At 39.4% G+C, this 14,482-nt stretch overlaps 1 protein-coding gene across 1 annotated transcript in view; it reads right to left on the bottom strand.

Annotated features, from left to right (window-relative positions):
- SESN1 (sestrin 1) overlaps nucleotides 1–14,099 on the bottom strand; it is a 78,443-nt gene extending 64,344 nt beyond the window's left edge. Inside the window, exon 1 of the mRNA XM_032683690.1 lies at nucleotides 13,821–14,099. Within this exon, the coding sequence (XP_032539581.1) occupies nucleotides 13,821–14,084 (264 nt within the window). The 5' untranslated portion in view covers nucleotides 14,085–14,099. The remainder of the gene's footprint in view (nucleotides 1–13,820) is intronic.
- Nucleotides 14,100–14,482: the final 383 nt, after the last annotated feature.

Here is a 14,482-nt window from a genome sequence, read left to right as displayed (position 1 = left end):
CAGGAATAATATTAAGATTTTTTTTCAGGATAATGTCAAAATTGTATGTTGTACACAACACTCTTAATGAAGTACCTGCTGGTTTATTTGTCACCTATAATTATTAGATTATCAGATAGTAATAATGTAACTGCCCTCAGTAAAGTAGTTCCCTCTGCAAATGCGACAGCATAGGTGGCCAAAATACTACTGCTAAGACAATAAATACTCCAGTTCAAAATTAAACTTTTCAGAAAAAAAATAAAGCAAAAAAAGAACCAAAACCAAAAATCCATCCACAACAATCTAATAAACAGATACATTTAATATCATAATAAGTTTCATCTGAATAAAGAAAAAATGCCTTGCTCTTGTGGTACAAAAAAAAAACCTGACATTTTCTGTAGCACAACATATTTTCCTCCCCCTTCAAAAAAAGATCCCAGAAGCTGAAGTTTCAAAAAACCATGTAAACTTCTACTCCATCCTAGTTTTCTGAAGTTAACATATTTAGAAGTGTTTTAAAAAGAAACTGAAGGTAAATACTAGAAGTTATGATTGGGAAAACTATTTTAGCATGTTTCAGTCTTCACCAAAATTGTTGTTGAACTCCATTTATTTAAAAACTGGATTACAACTACTTAAGTAAAATCCTTCACCCCACCTCACAGGGCCTTCAAAGCTTCCTCACTACTTTGGCTTTAATCTAAAGCAGTTTTGGACTGAGGGCAAATGAATTTCACAGCAGCTGGACAACAGGTGCTTTTTCCTAACTTGATGAAATTTTAAGACCTCGGTTACTTATTTCCCCAGGTATTTATTTCTCCAAGTCAAGTTTTGAGATGAGATAGACAAGGTTTCAAACTCCAGTCCAGTCCAGTCCAGATCCCACTCATGCTTAAATGAGATACTTCTATATCCAAGGCAAACGTAACATTTTTACTGCTTTAAAAGAAAACATGCAATTTCTACTGCTTAAGAAGTTCTACTTTGTTCAACTGCCCTCTCAAATCACTTATCTGAGAGGGGCAAAGCATAGACTTGAATGTGAGACCTTCATGTTCAAAGCTTTTGCCTATTCTAAGTGTACATTTCTTTCTAGTCTTCATGGGACTTTCACTTATTACTGAGGAAATCTTCCCCTGCAAACACTTTGTTAAAAGCAGTACATTTTCACAGAAAGTTTTTTATTTTGAGTCACCAGTCAGCTTTGTAACAACCAAGCAAACACTGATATTGTAGCAAATTCTGAACTTCACTCTCAAAAAAACACACCAAAGAACTAGTTCAAATACTGTGGTGGGTTCACCCTGGCTGGACACCAGGTGCCCACAAAGCTGCTCTATCGCTCCCTCCTCAGCTGTCCAGGGAGAGAGAATAATAACAAAAAGCTCATGGGTTGAGGCAAGGACAGGGAGAGATCACTCACCAGTTACCGTTGTGGGCAAAACAGACTTAACTTGGGGAAATTAATTTAATTTATTAACAATCAAATCAGAGTAAGATAATGAGAAATAAAACCTAATCTTCAAACACCTTACTCCCCCCCCCCTTCTTCCTGGGCTTAACTTCTCTCACAGTTTTCTCTATCTCCCCTTTCCCAGCAACACAGGGAAACAAGGGAATGGGGGTTGCAGTCAGACTATTACATATTGTCTCTGCTGTTCCCTCCTCCCCTGCTCCACTGTGGGGTCCTTCCCACAAGAGACAGGTCTCCAGAAACTTCTGCAAAGTGAGTTCTTTCCATGGGCTACAGTTCTTCACAAACTGCTCCAGCATGGGTCCCTTCCATGGGACCTGTTCGTTCAGGAACAGGCTGCTCCAGCATGGGTCAGAAGCCCTGCCACCAAACCTGCTCCAATGTGGGCTCCTCTCTCCAGATGGCCACAGGTCCTGCCTGGAGTCTGCTTCAGCACAGCTTTCCACAAGGTCTCAGCCTCCTTCAGGAGCCTGCTTTGGCATGGAGTCCTCCAAAGGTTGCCAGCGGAGACCTGTTCCACCATGGACCTGAGGGGCACAGCTGCCTCACTATGGTCTGCACTATGGGGGAATCCCTGGCTCTGGTGCCTGGAGCACCTCCTCCCTCTCCTTCTCCACTGACCTTGGTGCCTGCAGAGTTGTTCTTCTGATATATTCTCACTTCTCTCTTCTCTGACTGCAGTTCCTGTTACCCAGGGTTTTCTTTCCCCCCTTCTTAACTACATTACCCCAGAGGTGCTACCACCATCACTGCTGGGCTCAGCCTTGGCCCGTGGCAGGCCCATCTTGGAGCTGGCTGGTGTTGAATCTATTGGACATGGGAGAAGCTTTTATCAGCTTCTAACAGAAGCCACCCCTGTAGCTGCCCCGCTACCAAAACCTTGCCATGCAAACCCAATACAAATGCAGAACCAAGGCAGAAGAAAAGCCCAAAACATTCTTTATCAAATATCCTGCCTCACACATTTCTACACTTCATTTCCACTACAAGAGAGAAATTAAAAAGATTGCTATAAGATATTTCTAGAACTTTAGAATTTACTTCAATAATAAGAATATCCCCTTTAGGATATTCTACTGCAGATGAGTGGATTTCCAAATCAGACCATACTCTGCGAACAATCATTATCCCATCTAAATAAATGAAGGAAAGCAACTGCCACAAAGACATAATAGCTGGTTGTCTTCTATATTTGCTTATAATCAGATTGTTGCAACAGAATATTATACAGCATGCTGGTTAAAGTCTTTATTCATTCTCATTCTTCAGAATTGTTAAGAATTCCAGTAACTTCTTACAAGAAGCTTCCCCTTGCCATCTCAAAGTCTCAGAGTTCAATATTTCCCAGAGCTCAGTGTTCAAAAGCACAAACTATGTAAAAGGTATCACTCATTTTGAAGAGAAAGTAGTTAACAGGCTCTATTATCCAGATTAAGACTGACTTAATCTCTAAGAGATGGAGTCTTTGATTTCAGTGAGCATCAGAATCTACTGTTGCACCAGAAAAAGGAATCAAGTCTCAAACGAGGCTATTAAATTATATTATTCTGTTACACACAGAAGGAAAAGAAATTTCACATTATATTATCCCTACTAAAATCCCTCAGTGCTGTTTCAAAATGAAAGAAATTATGCTTGGCTTAAGAATTTAGAGTTAGGTCTTCGTTAGATTGCCTATCTTATCATACTGTATATACATAACAACAACTTCCAGCATCTGCTCTTTCCAATTTCATTTCCACTTACATTTCTTGGAAGTTCTGGACAGCAAAGGGACTCGATGATTTTTACAAGTTGGATTGTCCACTCTGATTTTAAACAAATATTCAAGAAGTACATAGTGCAAAGATTAGTATTCATTTTTCTGCCAAAGTTAGGAAAACACATGATGATATAGATTTGTATGTTTATTACAGAATCAAGAAGACATCTCCGTATAGCTCCCTAAACCAACTACATAGAAAGAAAAAAAAAAAAAGTGAGGGGTTTTTTTCCTAATATAATTCTAGTACATAGTATTTTGGAAAAATGATGGCATACCCAGTTCATATCTTGACAAAACTGTCATGTGTTCATTCTGAATGAAACCTTACTCAAAAACTCAAATCTTTTAACAGAAAGTCCTGACACCAAGAAATGAAGGAAAGAGAAGCAACACTTGACCTTCCCGATTTACACATACTCTTCTGACAGATTCCAGACAATTTCCACCAGAGTTGTCATGTTATGAATAGACAGAAAAGCAGAACACTACAAACCAAGATACCAATATGCCTTCTAAAAGCCAGACAAAAACATTTCCATTTGGTTTATTTTCTTGCATCCTGGAACAGAACAACAACAATAAAAATGTCAGAATTAAGCCTCTCTTATACAACACCATTTATACATCGGTTTCTATGTAAATACAAGCAACCATTATAAATGTAACTCTTAAAAAAAAGTAATCTGGGTAAAGTTATAAGGCTTCCAAAACCTTTTCTGTAACACAAGTGGGAAGGACAGAATGGATACATAATATGTTAGGGCAAATATCAAAAGCAATCTTGTCCTGGTAAGGACTTATCTTCATAACAAGATGAGCTTCAGAACACATTTTGTGCGTGGCAGCTGCCAAATATTTAGTACTGTTAAACCAACACAAATTTACACTCACCGTTGATTCAAAATTCAGAGAAAGACTGAGAAAAACTTCTCCTCTCTTCAGTCTTTCTTCTATATGGAAATCATTGTGAATCTAGTTTAAAACTTAAATAAATTGAAAATCCAACGAACAGTTTAATCCAAGTGGAATGTGGTGTTGGCAAACAGGCTGCATTTTAAAGCTAAAAGTTTTGTTGCACCAAAACACCAGGAACAGTGGAAGCTCAGCAACAAGCTGCAATGGAAAAAAATCTTTCAGAAAAGAGGTTCTCCTCCCCACAAGAAAAAAAAAAAAGGCACACAGGAAAGGCTTTAGAGCTTTAAATAAGGAAGGTTGTTCTGCCTTTTAACAAATATCATATTATTTCATGTTTACTCTCTAGAAGTTAAGGAATTCTTAAAACAAAACCCTGTTTTGGAAGAAAATTGCTTAAAACCAATTCAATAGCAAGCAAAAATATCCCAGAAGGGCAATTTAACTAAGAGGGTACTATACCTTCAGTCTGAAAACTTAGGCCCACAAAGCCAGTCAGCTATTTAGGTAAACAAAGGACTTGCCAGGAAAGACCCGACACCAAAAAACCTTATTATTGACTCCAGAGAGCATAGAATAGAGAAAAAAAGTTACAATGTCTAATTAATTTAGAGTAAAAAACCAACCACATGTTTTCAGAAGCACTGTGCTATCCTTCAGTGCAATGCCTGAATTGAAAGTAAGTTCCTGTAGTTGCCCAGGAGGACACATATCAGATTACATGACATAAGTACCATCACCTCTATTTTTAAAATACGAGCCCAATGTATTTTGGGATAATATTCAGGCATTAGAACACAACATTGGTTGATACTTTTAACCCAAAATTACTTGAAAGAACAAGCTTAGTTTCTACATAAAGCTGAAGTAAGGAAAATGGTTAATTGTTTACTAGGTTTAAATAGAACTAAACCAGTTCACCTTCCCAAACCGACTTTTGGCAGGCATCTAACCTAAGCTTTCCAGAAAAAAAAAAAAAAGGACAAAGAAAAAAACCCAAAGTCAAAGTCATTGGAAACATCAAGAAAGCAGTAAACAAGAAAAAAACCACCACTTAACTTTTTGGATTTAATTTATGTATGTAGCTCCAAGTGAAGATTTCCATCTTTCACTTGATTTCTGAAGAGAGACCTAAGCTATTCCCACTCTCCCATCCCCCTTAAACTGTAAACAATTTACTGGAATAGAAAACCATACTGACAGCAACCATATTTTTGGAAATTTAAACACTCAGTATCCACAGGAAAATATACTCAAGCTTTCAAAACTATTTTTTCTGGCCTACAATGGTATATTCAGTACTTTTCCACTATGTTTATTTTAAAAGGAGAAACCCTGACCTGAAGAAAAAGTCAAGAGTAAGAAGATAAAACAGCAAGTTTTTCTTCAGTGCTCACTTTACATTTGTCACAGTGAGACAATGTAATTTTATTTTAAGTTAGCTAATAGAAGATGCATTATCTTAAACAACCTAGGAGCCCATACTTTTTTTTTTTTACTTAATACCATAAGCTAATTTGTTTTGCACATCGTATGCTAATTTATAAACCCTTTCAAATTCTTAATGCTTTTCACTTTGCTTGAACATCTCCTCAAGATGCATCAAATTTTTTCATATGTGAGCAAAAAGCATTCAAATGTATGCCAAGACCCCAAAATGAAGACAGTTATTTACATACTAAATAGGAAAAAAAAATATTTAAGATTCAAGTAAAAATAAATTGGTTTTTTGGCAACTTAAAGAAGAGTAGAACTTCTAGCAAAGTCAATGCAGAGAGGGGAAGGACCACTTCTACCCACAGACTATTAGTATCAGAGTGAGAAAAATAATTTAAGATAAACATCTAAGTTGACAGAAGCATACATGAGTGTAGACTGGAAAGGATCATCTCCAGCTCTGACTTGAAATGAACAGCCAACTTCTAGAATTACCTCTAGAAAGAGAAGCAGAAGCAAAAGAAAACTTAAAAAAAAAAATCTAAAAAAAAGCTCGTATGACTTAGCAAGTGCTAGGTCAGGAGAACAGATGCTGTTATTTACAAAATGCATCCAAGCTGAAGCATTTCTGGTTTCTACACATCTGTAGATATCACCTCCTATAAAAAAAAAGACAGGAAACAAACCTTTGTATCTAAGTCACCGATGTGCACCCTATAGTTGCTTACCTCATTACTAAACAGTAAGAGATAAGGAAACGTTTTAGTTCGATTTCTTCACTTTAAAGCACTTCAATGCAGCCAAAATATAAAAACCAACCAAGATAATATTATCAAACGTATGCTTCACTCCTCACTTCTTTTGAAAATAAAAATTCTAGCTATGATGCCCTGAAAATCAATTCACATAAACTCATAAATTTAGAGATCAAGTTATTCCAAACAACTATAAGAAAAAGTTGACTAAGCAAAACTCATTTCCATAAAAGAAGATTGGCATACAGTTAGCATAGAAAACTATGGAATGGCTCCAAACACAGAAACAGCATTAGAAGTGACCCAGTACCTTACTTCAAATCACTTTGAGAACCTCCACTGTTTTCAAGCACCTCTTTATTCCAACCAAAGACATTTCCAAGGTCAGGCAATTCTGCTGTTGACAAGCTCAACAAAAGAAAATTTCACTTCATCTCTCTCAACTGCCTGAAGCCTGAAGAAAGGATGCAAATAGGCCGAAAGAGCGAGGAGGCAGATAACGCAATCTTAAGTATTATTGACAATTTAAGTTTTTTAAGAAATATGTTCACAGCCCTGCTCAGAATATTCCCTTAGACATCAAGATTAAGTCTTATCCCTTAACTTCTCCAGCCAGTCTTGCCCCACACATGTGTTACAGACCATCATCAGAACATGTTTACAATAAATACTGTGGAGGTAGCAGAAGCTGTAAATAAGACTAATCATTTAAGTGCCTCATGCGATTACTTCAGTAACCTCTCCCAGTATTGAGAAAAGAGTATCTGAACACCACAAAAATACCCTAAAAGACAAGATGTTTTCTAAACTAGTGATCTGGTAAAGCAACATGTGGATTTTGAAGGGAGCACCCTATAATAATTAATCAAATCCATTCCACCTAATTGCTGGAAGAGACAGAACAGACTTTGGCTATGGAGTGAACTCACAAAAAAGGATGCTTTAATTCACTTTATGTAAGAGTACTATGGGAAACAGAAACCGATTTGGGTACTGGCACTGTGCAGGGAAACTAGTCTGCTTCCAGATGGTTCAAATTCATCACCACCAGTGAGGATACTATATTTAAATTCATAAGCTTCAACAGACAATAAATTTCATCTGAGATACATTTCTATGGTGATTGACCAACAGTAAACATCACAGGGCAACATCCCTATCATGCAACAGGACACGGGCAAATTCACTTGGACAAAAGAAATCCCACAACCTAACAGATGTGCCTAGCTACAGATCTCAAAGTTCACTTAAGAAAGTTACTTGTGCTGTGCATGAAAACTAAAAAAAGACTTTAGATAAAGTTATAAAGTCATTTCTCAAAGATTACTCCAACAGCAGATTAAAGATTTCAAAAGTTAGCCAGTCTTCTGTAATATCAGAGTCACTAGGATAAACCATTTGAGAGCAAGGATCATAATTAAGTTTCACCCTTGTTACTCCTAACAAGCATGCACCACAGAGCTCAAACATGGAGCATCCACAAAGCAAAGAGCGAACTCACTTGTGACTTCACATTGTTAGAAAAAAATCTAGCAATGAAACAGGAAAATAACTCCTATTTTATCCTTTATGAACACACACACACACAAATCAATACCTCCTCTCCTGGCTTTATTTGTCCTACCACTGTGGCAGAGGAAGAGGACATGATGTCTGCTTTGGCTGTGACTAGAAGTCTTCTCGACCTTTCTGGATGTTCATTTCATTTAAACCCATGAAAGTGTTTTGACAGGATATTCCATTCCATGTCCACTACCAAGCAAGCCTAGATCACAATCAGTGCCTGAAGGTTGTAAGACACATATATCTGGCTGCTGACATGACCCCTCTCTTCTGTGCTGTAACAGCCCTCAGCAAACTATGGAATTCTGTTACATTTATCCCCCAGAGCAGTAGGCCTGAGAAAATAAAGAGGTACTCAAAGCCCCCCCAAGCCCAGCTGATGTCTTAATATAAGAGACAGGTTCCAGATCACAAGTTCCAGCGCTACCTGTCTGGTAAATACAGTCTTGGAGACCAAAGGACCAAAGACTTAGTGCTCAAAGTGCCTCCAAGTAGTTACCAACACGAAACACAGAAAAAGAGGCTGGAAAGAAAAATCAAACAGTTAATGTTCTTCTGCCTTTCCGAGGGAGAGATCAAATAAGCATATTGCTCCTGACTGATTTTTAAGAACAGTTTAGACAAAGAGAGTTCTAGTGATGAACATGACATGCTTTACTATCCTAACCTTGAAACTTTCCCCAAACATCTAACTCAAGTCTTCCTGAAATTTACATCCATCGATCATTCATTCTAGCTCATGTTTCCTTCCTTTTTGCAGCAGTCTTTTCATTCCTTCCAGCCCCCATTTATTTGGGAAAATATTGTCTTAGCCTCCTTTTAGCCAACCATACCAACACTAAATACTTCAAACTTTCTTCACGAAAAAATCAGAGGACTAGATTATACAAGCTCACATAAACTATTAAAATAATTTTATATTATCTGGCTGTTCTCCAGTATTCTTACTCTCCCTCCCAGCTTGTAATCTACAATTCAACAAAGTGTAAAAATTTGTTACTCAAGATTGTGTTGGACAGGACCTTGTACAGTCTGTACCAAGTACTTGTTACCTGGCCTCACTTGCCTTCTGGGTATGGTTTTCCAGCTAATTTTACTCATTACAGGGTAGTTTATAGATCATAATTCCCTAGCTTGTTAATAAGAATATTATGTGAACATTGAGGACTCCAATATAACAACCTATTAACATTATAGAATCTCTCTGCACCACAAGGCCTGTTACTCCATCATAAAAGTAGTAGCAATGCTGGATTTAAAAGATTTTATCCTGGAAAAGTCTGGTTTGACTGTTACTCAACTTCTCATAGTCACTAAAAATGTGTTTCACCACTGGTCCAGCATTTTTTCTTTGAGCTAAAGCTAAAATCCACCAGTTTCATCTTCATCCCATCCCACTTAGCCCACACTGAAGAGGTATGCACCAATTAATCTTTTCGAGTCTGCTACTTCCCTCCGCCATCTCGAGACTGCAATCCACTATATGAGATTGCTTCAGCTAAGTTGGTTTTTTTAAGCATCTTGGAATTAATTTCATCAGGCCCTACCAGATTGAAAATCTGTTGCTTATCCAAGCAACCTGTAGGTATTTCCCCCCCTCCTAGCCTAGGAAGGTACTATTTATGCTTTTATCATGGCTATTGACTACACTGTCTGGATTAACCATTTCAAAAAAAAAAATCATTTCAATCACCTCAGCATTACCTGTTAATCCATTAATCTGTGGATCTTTCATTTCTTGCTTTCTTTCAATATTCACTTTAGCTATACCTCCTTATGTTTTTGACCATCGCAGCTTTGTTCATGTATCTTTGTGCACTTTGCATCTTCAGCAACATACGGTTTCTCATTTTCTGTATGTCTCTTGTTTACATCAGTGAAAAGATCAATAGAGAGCAAAGTTATTTTTTTCATTATTAATTTTCCTCTTCAATGCAAGGGTTTGGTATAACTACATTACTTCTTAGAGGTTGAGATTAGTTTCTTTCTTCCTTGTATTTGTCTCCAGCCAAGCTTTACATGCTAAGCTTTTTGACATTTATAGGTTTTATTCTGCTGCTCTGTCATCTTTTATCCTATGTATGGTGACATCTTGTCACACCTGCAGAACCTGTCTCCCATCTATGCATTCTCTTTGTTTGTACAAAAAGCTATTTTTACAAATTACATCCCCAGAAGAGCAATACGTTCTGCTCAGTCTTTTCCACTGGATGGTTACAAGAGATTTTAGCTACCAAATCTCACACTTTCAGTGGTTCTTCTCCAGCTACAGACGTACACCTTGTATTTACATTCCAGTCTCATAAATCTAATTGATCCGATGGAGGCTGGCAGAATACTTTTAATAATCACGTGCTTAGACATTCCCCTGCTGCTCTTTCCCAATATATTTGTGTTGGTGTGCAGACACTGAGCATATTAGGTGGAATGACAGGCTATTCTGCAAGGTCATAGGCAATATGGGATAAATACTTGCAAAATACTACGTGTGCAAGAAGCTATCTAAAGCCATGATATGTATTTGGGGTTTTAGCTCAAAAAAATACTCAAATATTTTCAAATGCAAACATTCAAGCACTTTTCACTTCGTTAAAGCATGGCAATTTAAATATTTATAAAATATTTTTTAAATTATCTATTTGGTCAAAGTGGCTTTAGGACCTTGCTTTTATTAATAAAAGTAAGGAAGTTTTAATGAAAAAAGGAGACTAGTTTGCTGATATTGTCTTTGTAGTAACTCTTACAAAAACAACTTGTCTAACCTAAATGAGAAATTAGATATATTCTAAATGGCTAAATGTATATATTATTATATATAAATATATATATAACCTACAATAAGAAACTCAATATCCTCAACATAAGTCAGATCAACAGGACTTGATGCTAGGCAACAATTAATTTTTATAAATTCTTATACTATTTATTAATAATAGCATTAATAATGCTATTTTTAATAGCAAAGAAGAAAGTTGCACACTTAGCATTCCACCACATATCAGAGGACTTTTTATCCAGAAAAGAAAAGAAAAAAAAAAAAAAAAGGCCGTAACAAAGGCAGGCTTAGAGGGATGCCACGCTGACACCGGCTGCTGCCAAGCCTGCAGCTCACACCAGCCATATAATGCATTCTACCAACTTGCTCCAGACACAAAGCTGCAAAAACACCAGCAGCACAGTTGCTCATGCCTAAATATCTGCTGATTGTCCCAACGGGCAAGAGGGCACTAGCCCCAGAAAGAAACAGCCGTTAGACCACATGGAAAATTCAGATCTTGAATTTCCTCACTGATTTATCCTGGAAGCAAAGCTGAAAGATGAAGAAAGCACATTTTACAATTCTCCATTTTGAGGGGAATGAGGGAGGGGGAGAGAGGGAAGGCTAAAAAAAATAAATCAGTTCAGGCTCAGACTACTAGTCTGATTTGGACCCTCTGACAGGAGAGAGAAGGAGGGGAGCCCCAGTCCCCAGGAGAACTTTTGGATTTCAAGTTGCCTCTCCTGCCTTGGGCTGTATGTCATTTAATAACCTGGCAAAGAATAAGGTTTAGATAGCATAATGGTACATATTGCTGTGGACTTAAATATTGTTTCGTATCCCAAAACAAGGAGCTAAACTAATATAAGTTAGTCCTATGAATACTGATGCTGTTCTGAATAGAATTTCACATTTTTACAATGTTACTAAGCTATTTACCTTTGGAATCACTGCTGAAAGCCACAAGTTCTATGGGATAATTATATTTAATAGTTTGCTTTATCTGCCATCTTCATTGCAGAGATTTGAATAAAATTCCTCTTAGCCATGTAATCAACAGAAAACCATTTTACACCTGACAATAGTTCTCAGCATCCAAAATGGAATACTTGGATTGGATTATTTCTTCCACACATGTGGATCCAAATATTACAATAAACATCTGCATTTATGAGTACAGACACAAGAAATAAGATTTGCCACTCTAAATTCATAAAATATAGAAAACATCTCTCTTGCAGCAGTGTTAAAGATTTTCTTAAAATAATGTTGCACTTGATTTTATTTTGCTTAATTTGCTGTTAAACCTTTACTGCAGCTTGTGTGCATTCAGCTGTTTTCATATCTGTTGTACCTTTCTCATCTATTTTTATTAATCAAGCCAGCTATGACCATAGGATTTGAGTTTGCACTTTCTTAATGAAGATGGACATATTTTCTGCCAGAACTTTTTTGCCTAGCTAAAAAAAGCTGGTAACAAAGTTTCTAAACAAGACTAATAGTTGATCATGCCTCTAACTTCAGATACATAAAAACCTAAGAGGGAGTAATCAGGTCATGTATTCTGACCTCCTCCAAAATGTAGGTGAGAGATAACCATCTGTTTGGCCTTTGAATAGACTGATATCTTGAACCCGATAAAAACAAGTCTTCCCTTAGCAGGGAAGTCACTGTTCCAGTGACTCATCATTCTCACTGGATAAAAAACTCACTTCTCATTTGAATCTTTAACAGGGAAAATGATGTTGCAAAGGTGCCAAATTAAGTTTTCAACTTAATATTCAAGTTTGGGGTGGTTTGTTTCACTGGTTTGGGTTTTTAAAGAAAAGCTGTCAAGCTTTTCACATAGACCATGTGAAAAACATCAGCTTCTACTGATAAAATCTGCTTTGAGAAAAACATCCCATACAGCCTCAACTGTACAAAATAGATTACACTGTATCTATCACATTGCACACTATTGAGAAGTTAGATAAAATAAAGAGTCTCTTTCAGCTCCAATAATCCAAACTCAGAATGTATTTCAACATATATTATTATATGTAGTGGTTTTCATGTAATACATATGTATGCAATGTATAAATTATTAGATCTATAATATTTTTAAATATTATTGTTGTTGTTATTTTTCCTAGATTCTTCTTTATTCAACCTGTTAACGTTCAGGGAGAAAAAGCACAACAGTGGGAGTGGGGCAGCTAACTCCAAGCATAGTTCTATGTATTCAGTTGTGATTAAAAGAAATACCCAAATTTCCTTCTCCTATTCTCCAGCAAGCAGTATTTTTAGCAGTGCTGCTGGACCCATTAATACAAGAATTTCAAGACCTGCGCAAAAATTTGAGGTGAGCAAGAGAATTGCAATGCGACTAACTATAATTAGATTGTAACAGTGGAAGAGTACAAAGTATCATTTATTTTTGTTAGCATTAGGTCAGTAAAAGTAATCCTCTACTGGCTAGGCCGCCTATGAGCTGTAAAATAAAAAAAAAATAGTTTGGATCCTATCGATTCCAGTGGAGAAACTATTTTCCAATAAACAAGAAGGGAATTTTGACAGGTTCTGGTTCAGTAGCCTTGAAGCTCACACGGCTTTCAAATGCCCCAAGATTTCCCATTTATATTTTCAACTCGCAAACTCGAATGTCAATACTTCCTGCTTTTCTGTTAAAGGTAACCTAGTAATATCGCGGCACTGGTCACGCAGACCGAAACTAGAGTGTTCAAGTTGTCATTTCAGCGCTTCCTTCGGGATGTCCCAACTTTCCAGCTATTCACTGCCAAATCCTCTCCGCCGGATTGCACTGAAAGACTTCACGCTCTTTCACAGAACCAGAGAATACTTAGGGTTGGAAGCGACCTCTGGAGATGATCCAGCCCAATCCCACTGCCAAGGCAGGGTCCCCTAGAGCAGGTTACACAGGAACGCGTCCAGTGGGATTTGAACGTCTCCAGAGACACTCCCCCCCTCGGCCTTGCCTTTTAGTAACGCTTTTCTGAATGTTTCTTCGCGGGGAGAGGGGTGGGGGAGATCATTTGGCACGTATTAATGCACGAATAAACCTGACAGAGCGGGTCAGACCTCAGAAAACCGAGGGTGCCCTGCGCGGGACGGGTCTGGGAGAGCCCCCGACCCACAGCGGTCAAAGGGGGTGGGTCCTGCTGCGCTCACCTGCACCCCGCCGAGGATCGCCTCGCTCTTCTCCCTCACGTCGGGGAAGGGGCAGCGTTTGGAGAGCATGAGCAGGCGGGCCAGCGCCTCGCCCAGCCCGTCGCGGGCGGCGAGCGCCGGGAGCCCGTCGGCGGCCGCGGCGGGGGCGATGCTCTCTGCGCGGCGGAGCACGGTTTGCCCGATGGTGTCCAGGGCGGCGGCGCGGGCGGCGGCGTCGCGGCTGCACAGCCCGTCCCAGCGCACCTCGCCATCCCGCTCCTCCATGGGGCCGACTGGCTGCCGCTCCCCTGCCGCCGCCTCCTCCTCCTCAGCAGCCCCGCCGCGGCCGCCCCATGGCGGGCTCCCGGCAGCCGCCAGCCCGCCCACACAGACGACGACGAGCGCAGAGCCCGCTGCCCGCGCCGCATGGGGGGCAGAGCGGGCGGGCGCCGCCTCAGCCCCGCCGGGTGCCCCCGACAGCCGCCGCCGCCCTCCCGCGCCGAGGCTGCCGAGCGAGCGGCGCCGCTGCGGCTTCGCCTTTCCCGGTGGGGAGAGGGGCGGCCACCACCCCGCGGCGCCGACGGCTCCTCCTCCCTGCCCCGGGCATGGAGGGAAGGGGCCGCCCCGGGAGAGGCAGGGCCGGGGCCGCCCCTCAGCCCTCCCCGCCGGGGCCGCCACGGACC

This window comes from Chiroxiphia lanceolata, chromosome 3, assembly GCF_009829145.1.
Source record: "Chiroxiphia lanceolata isolate bChiLan1 chromosome 3, bChiLan1.pri, whole genome shotgun sequence".
NCBI classification, from domain to species: domain Eukaryota; kingdom Metazoa; phylum Chordata; class Aves; order Passeriformes; family Pipridae; genus Chiroxiphia; species Chiroxiphia lanceolata.
This window is presented reverse-complemented; position numbering and strand designations above follow the sequence as displayed.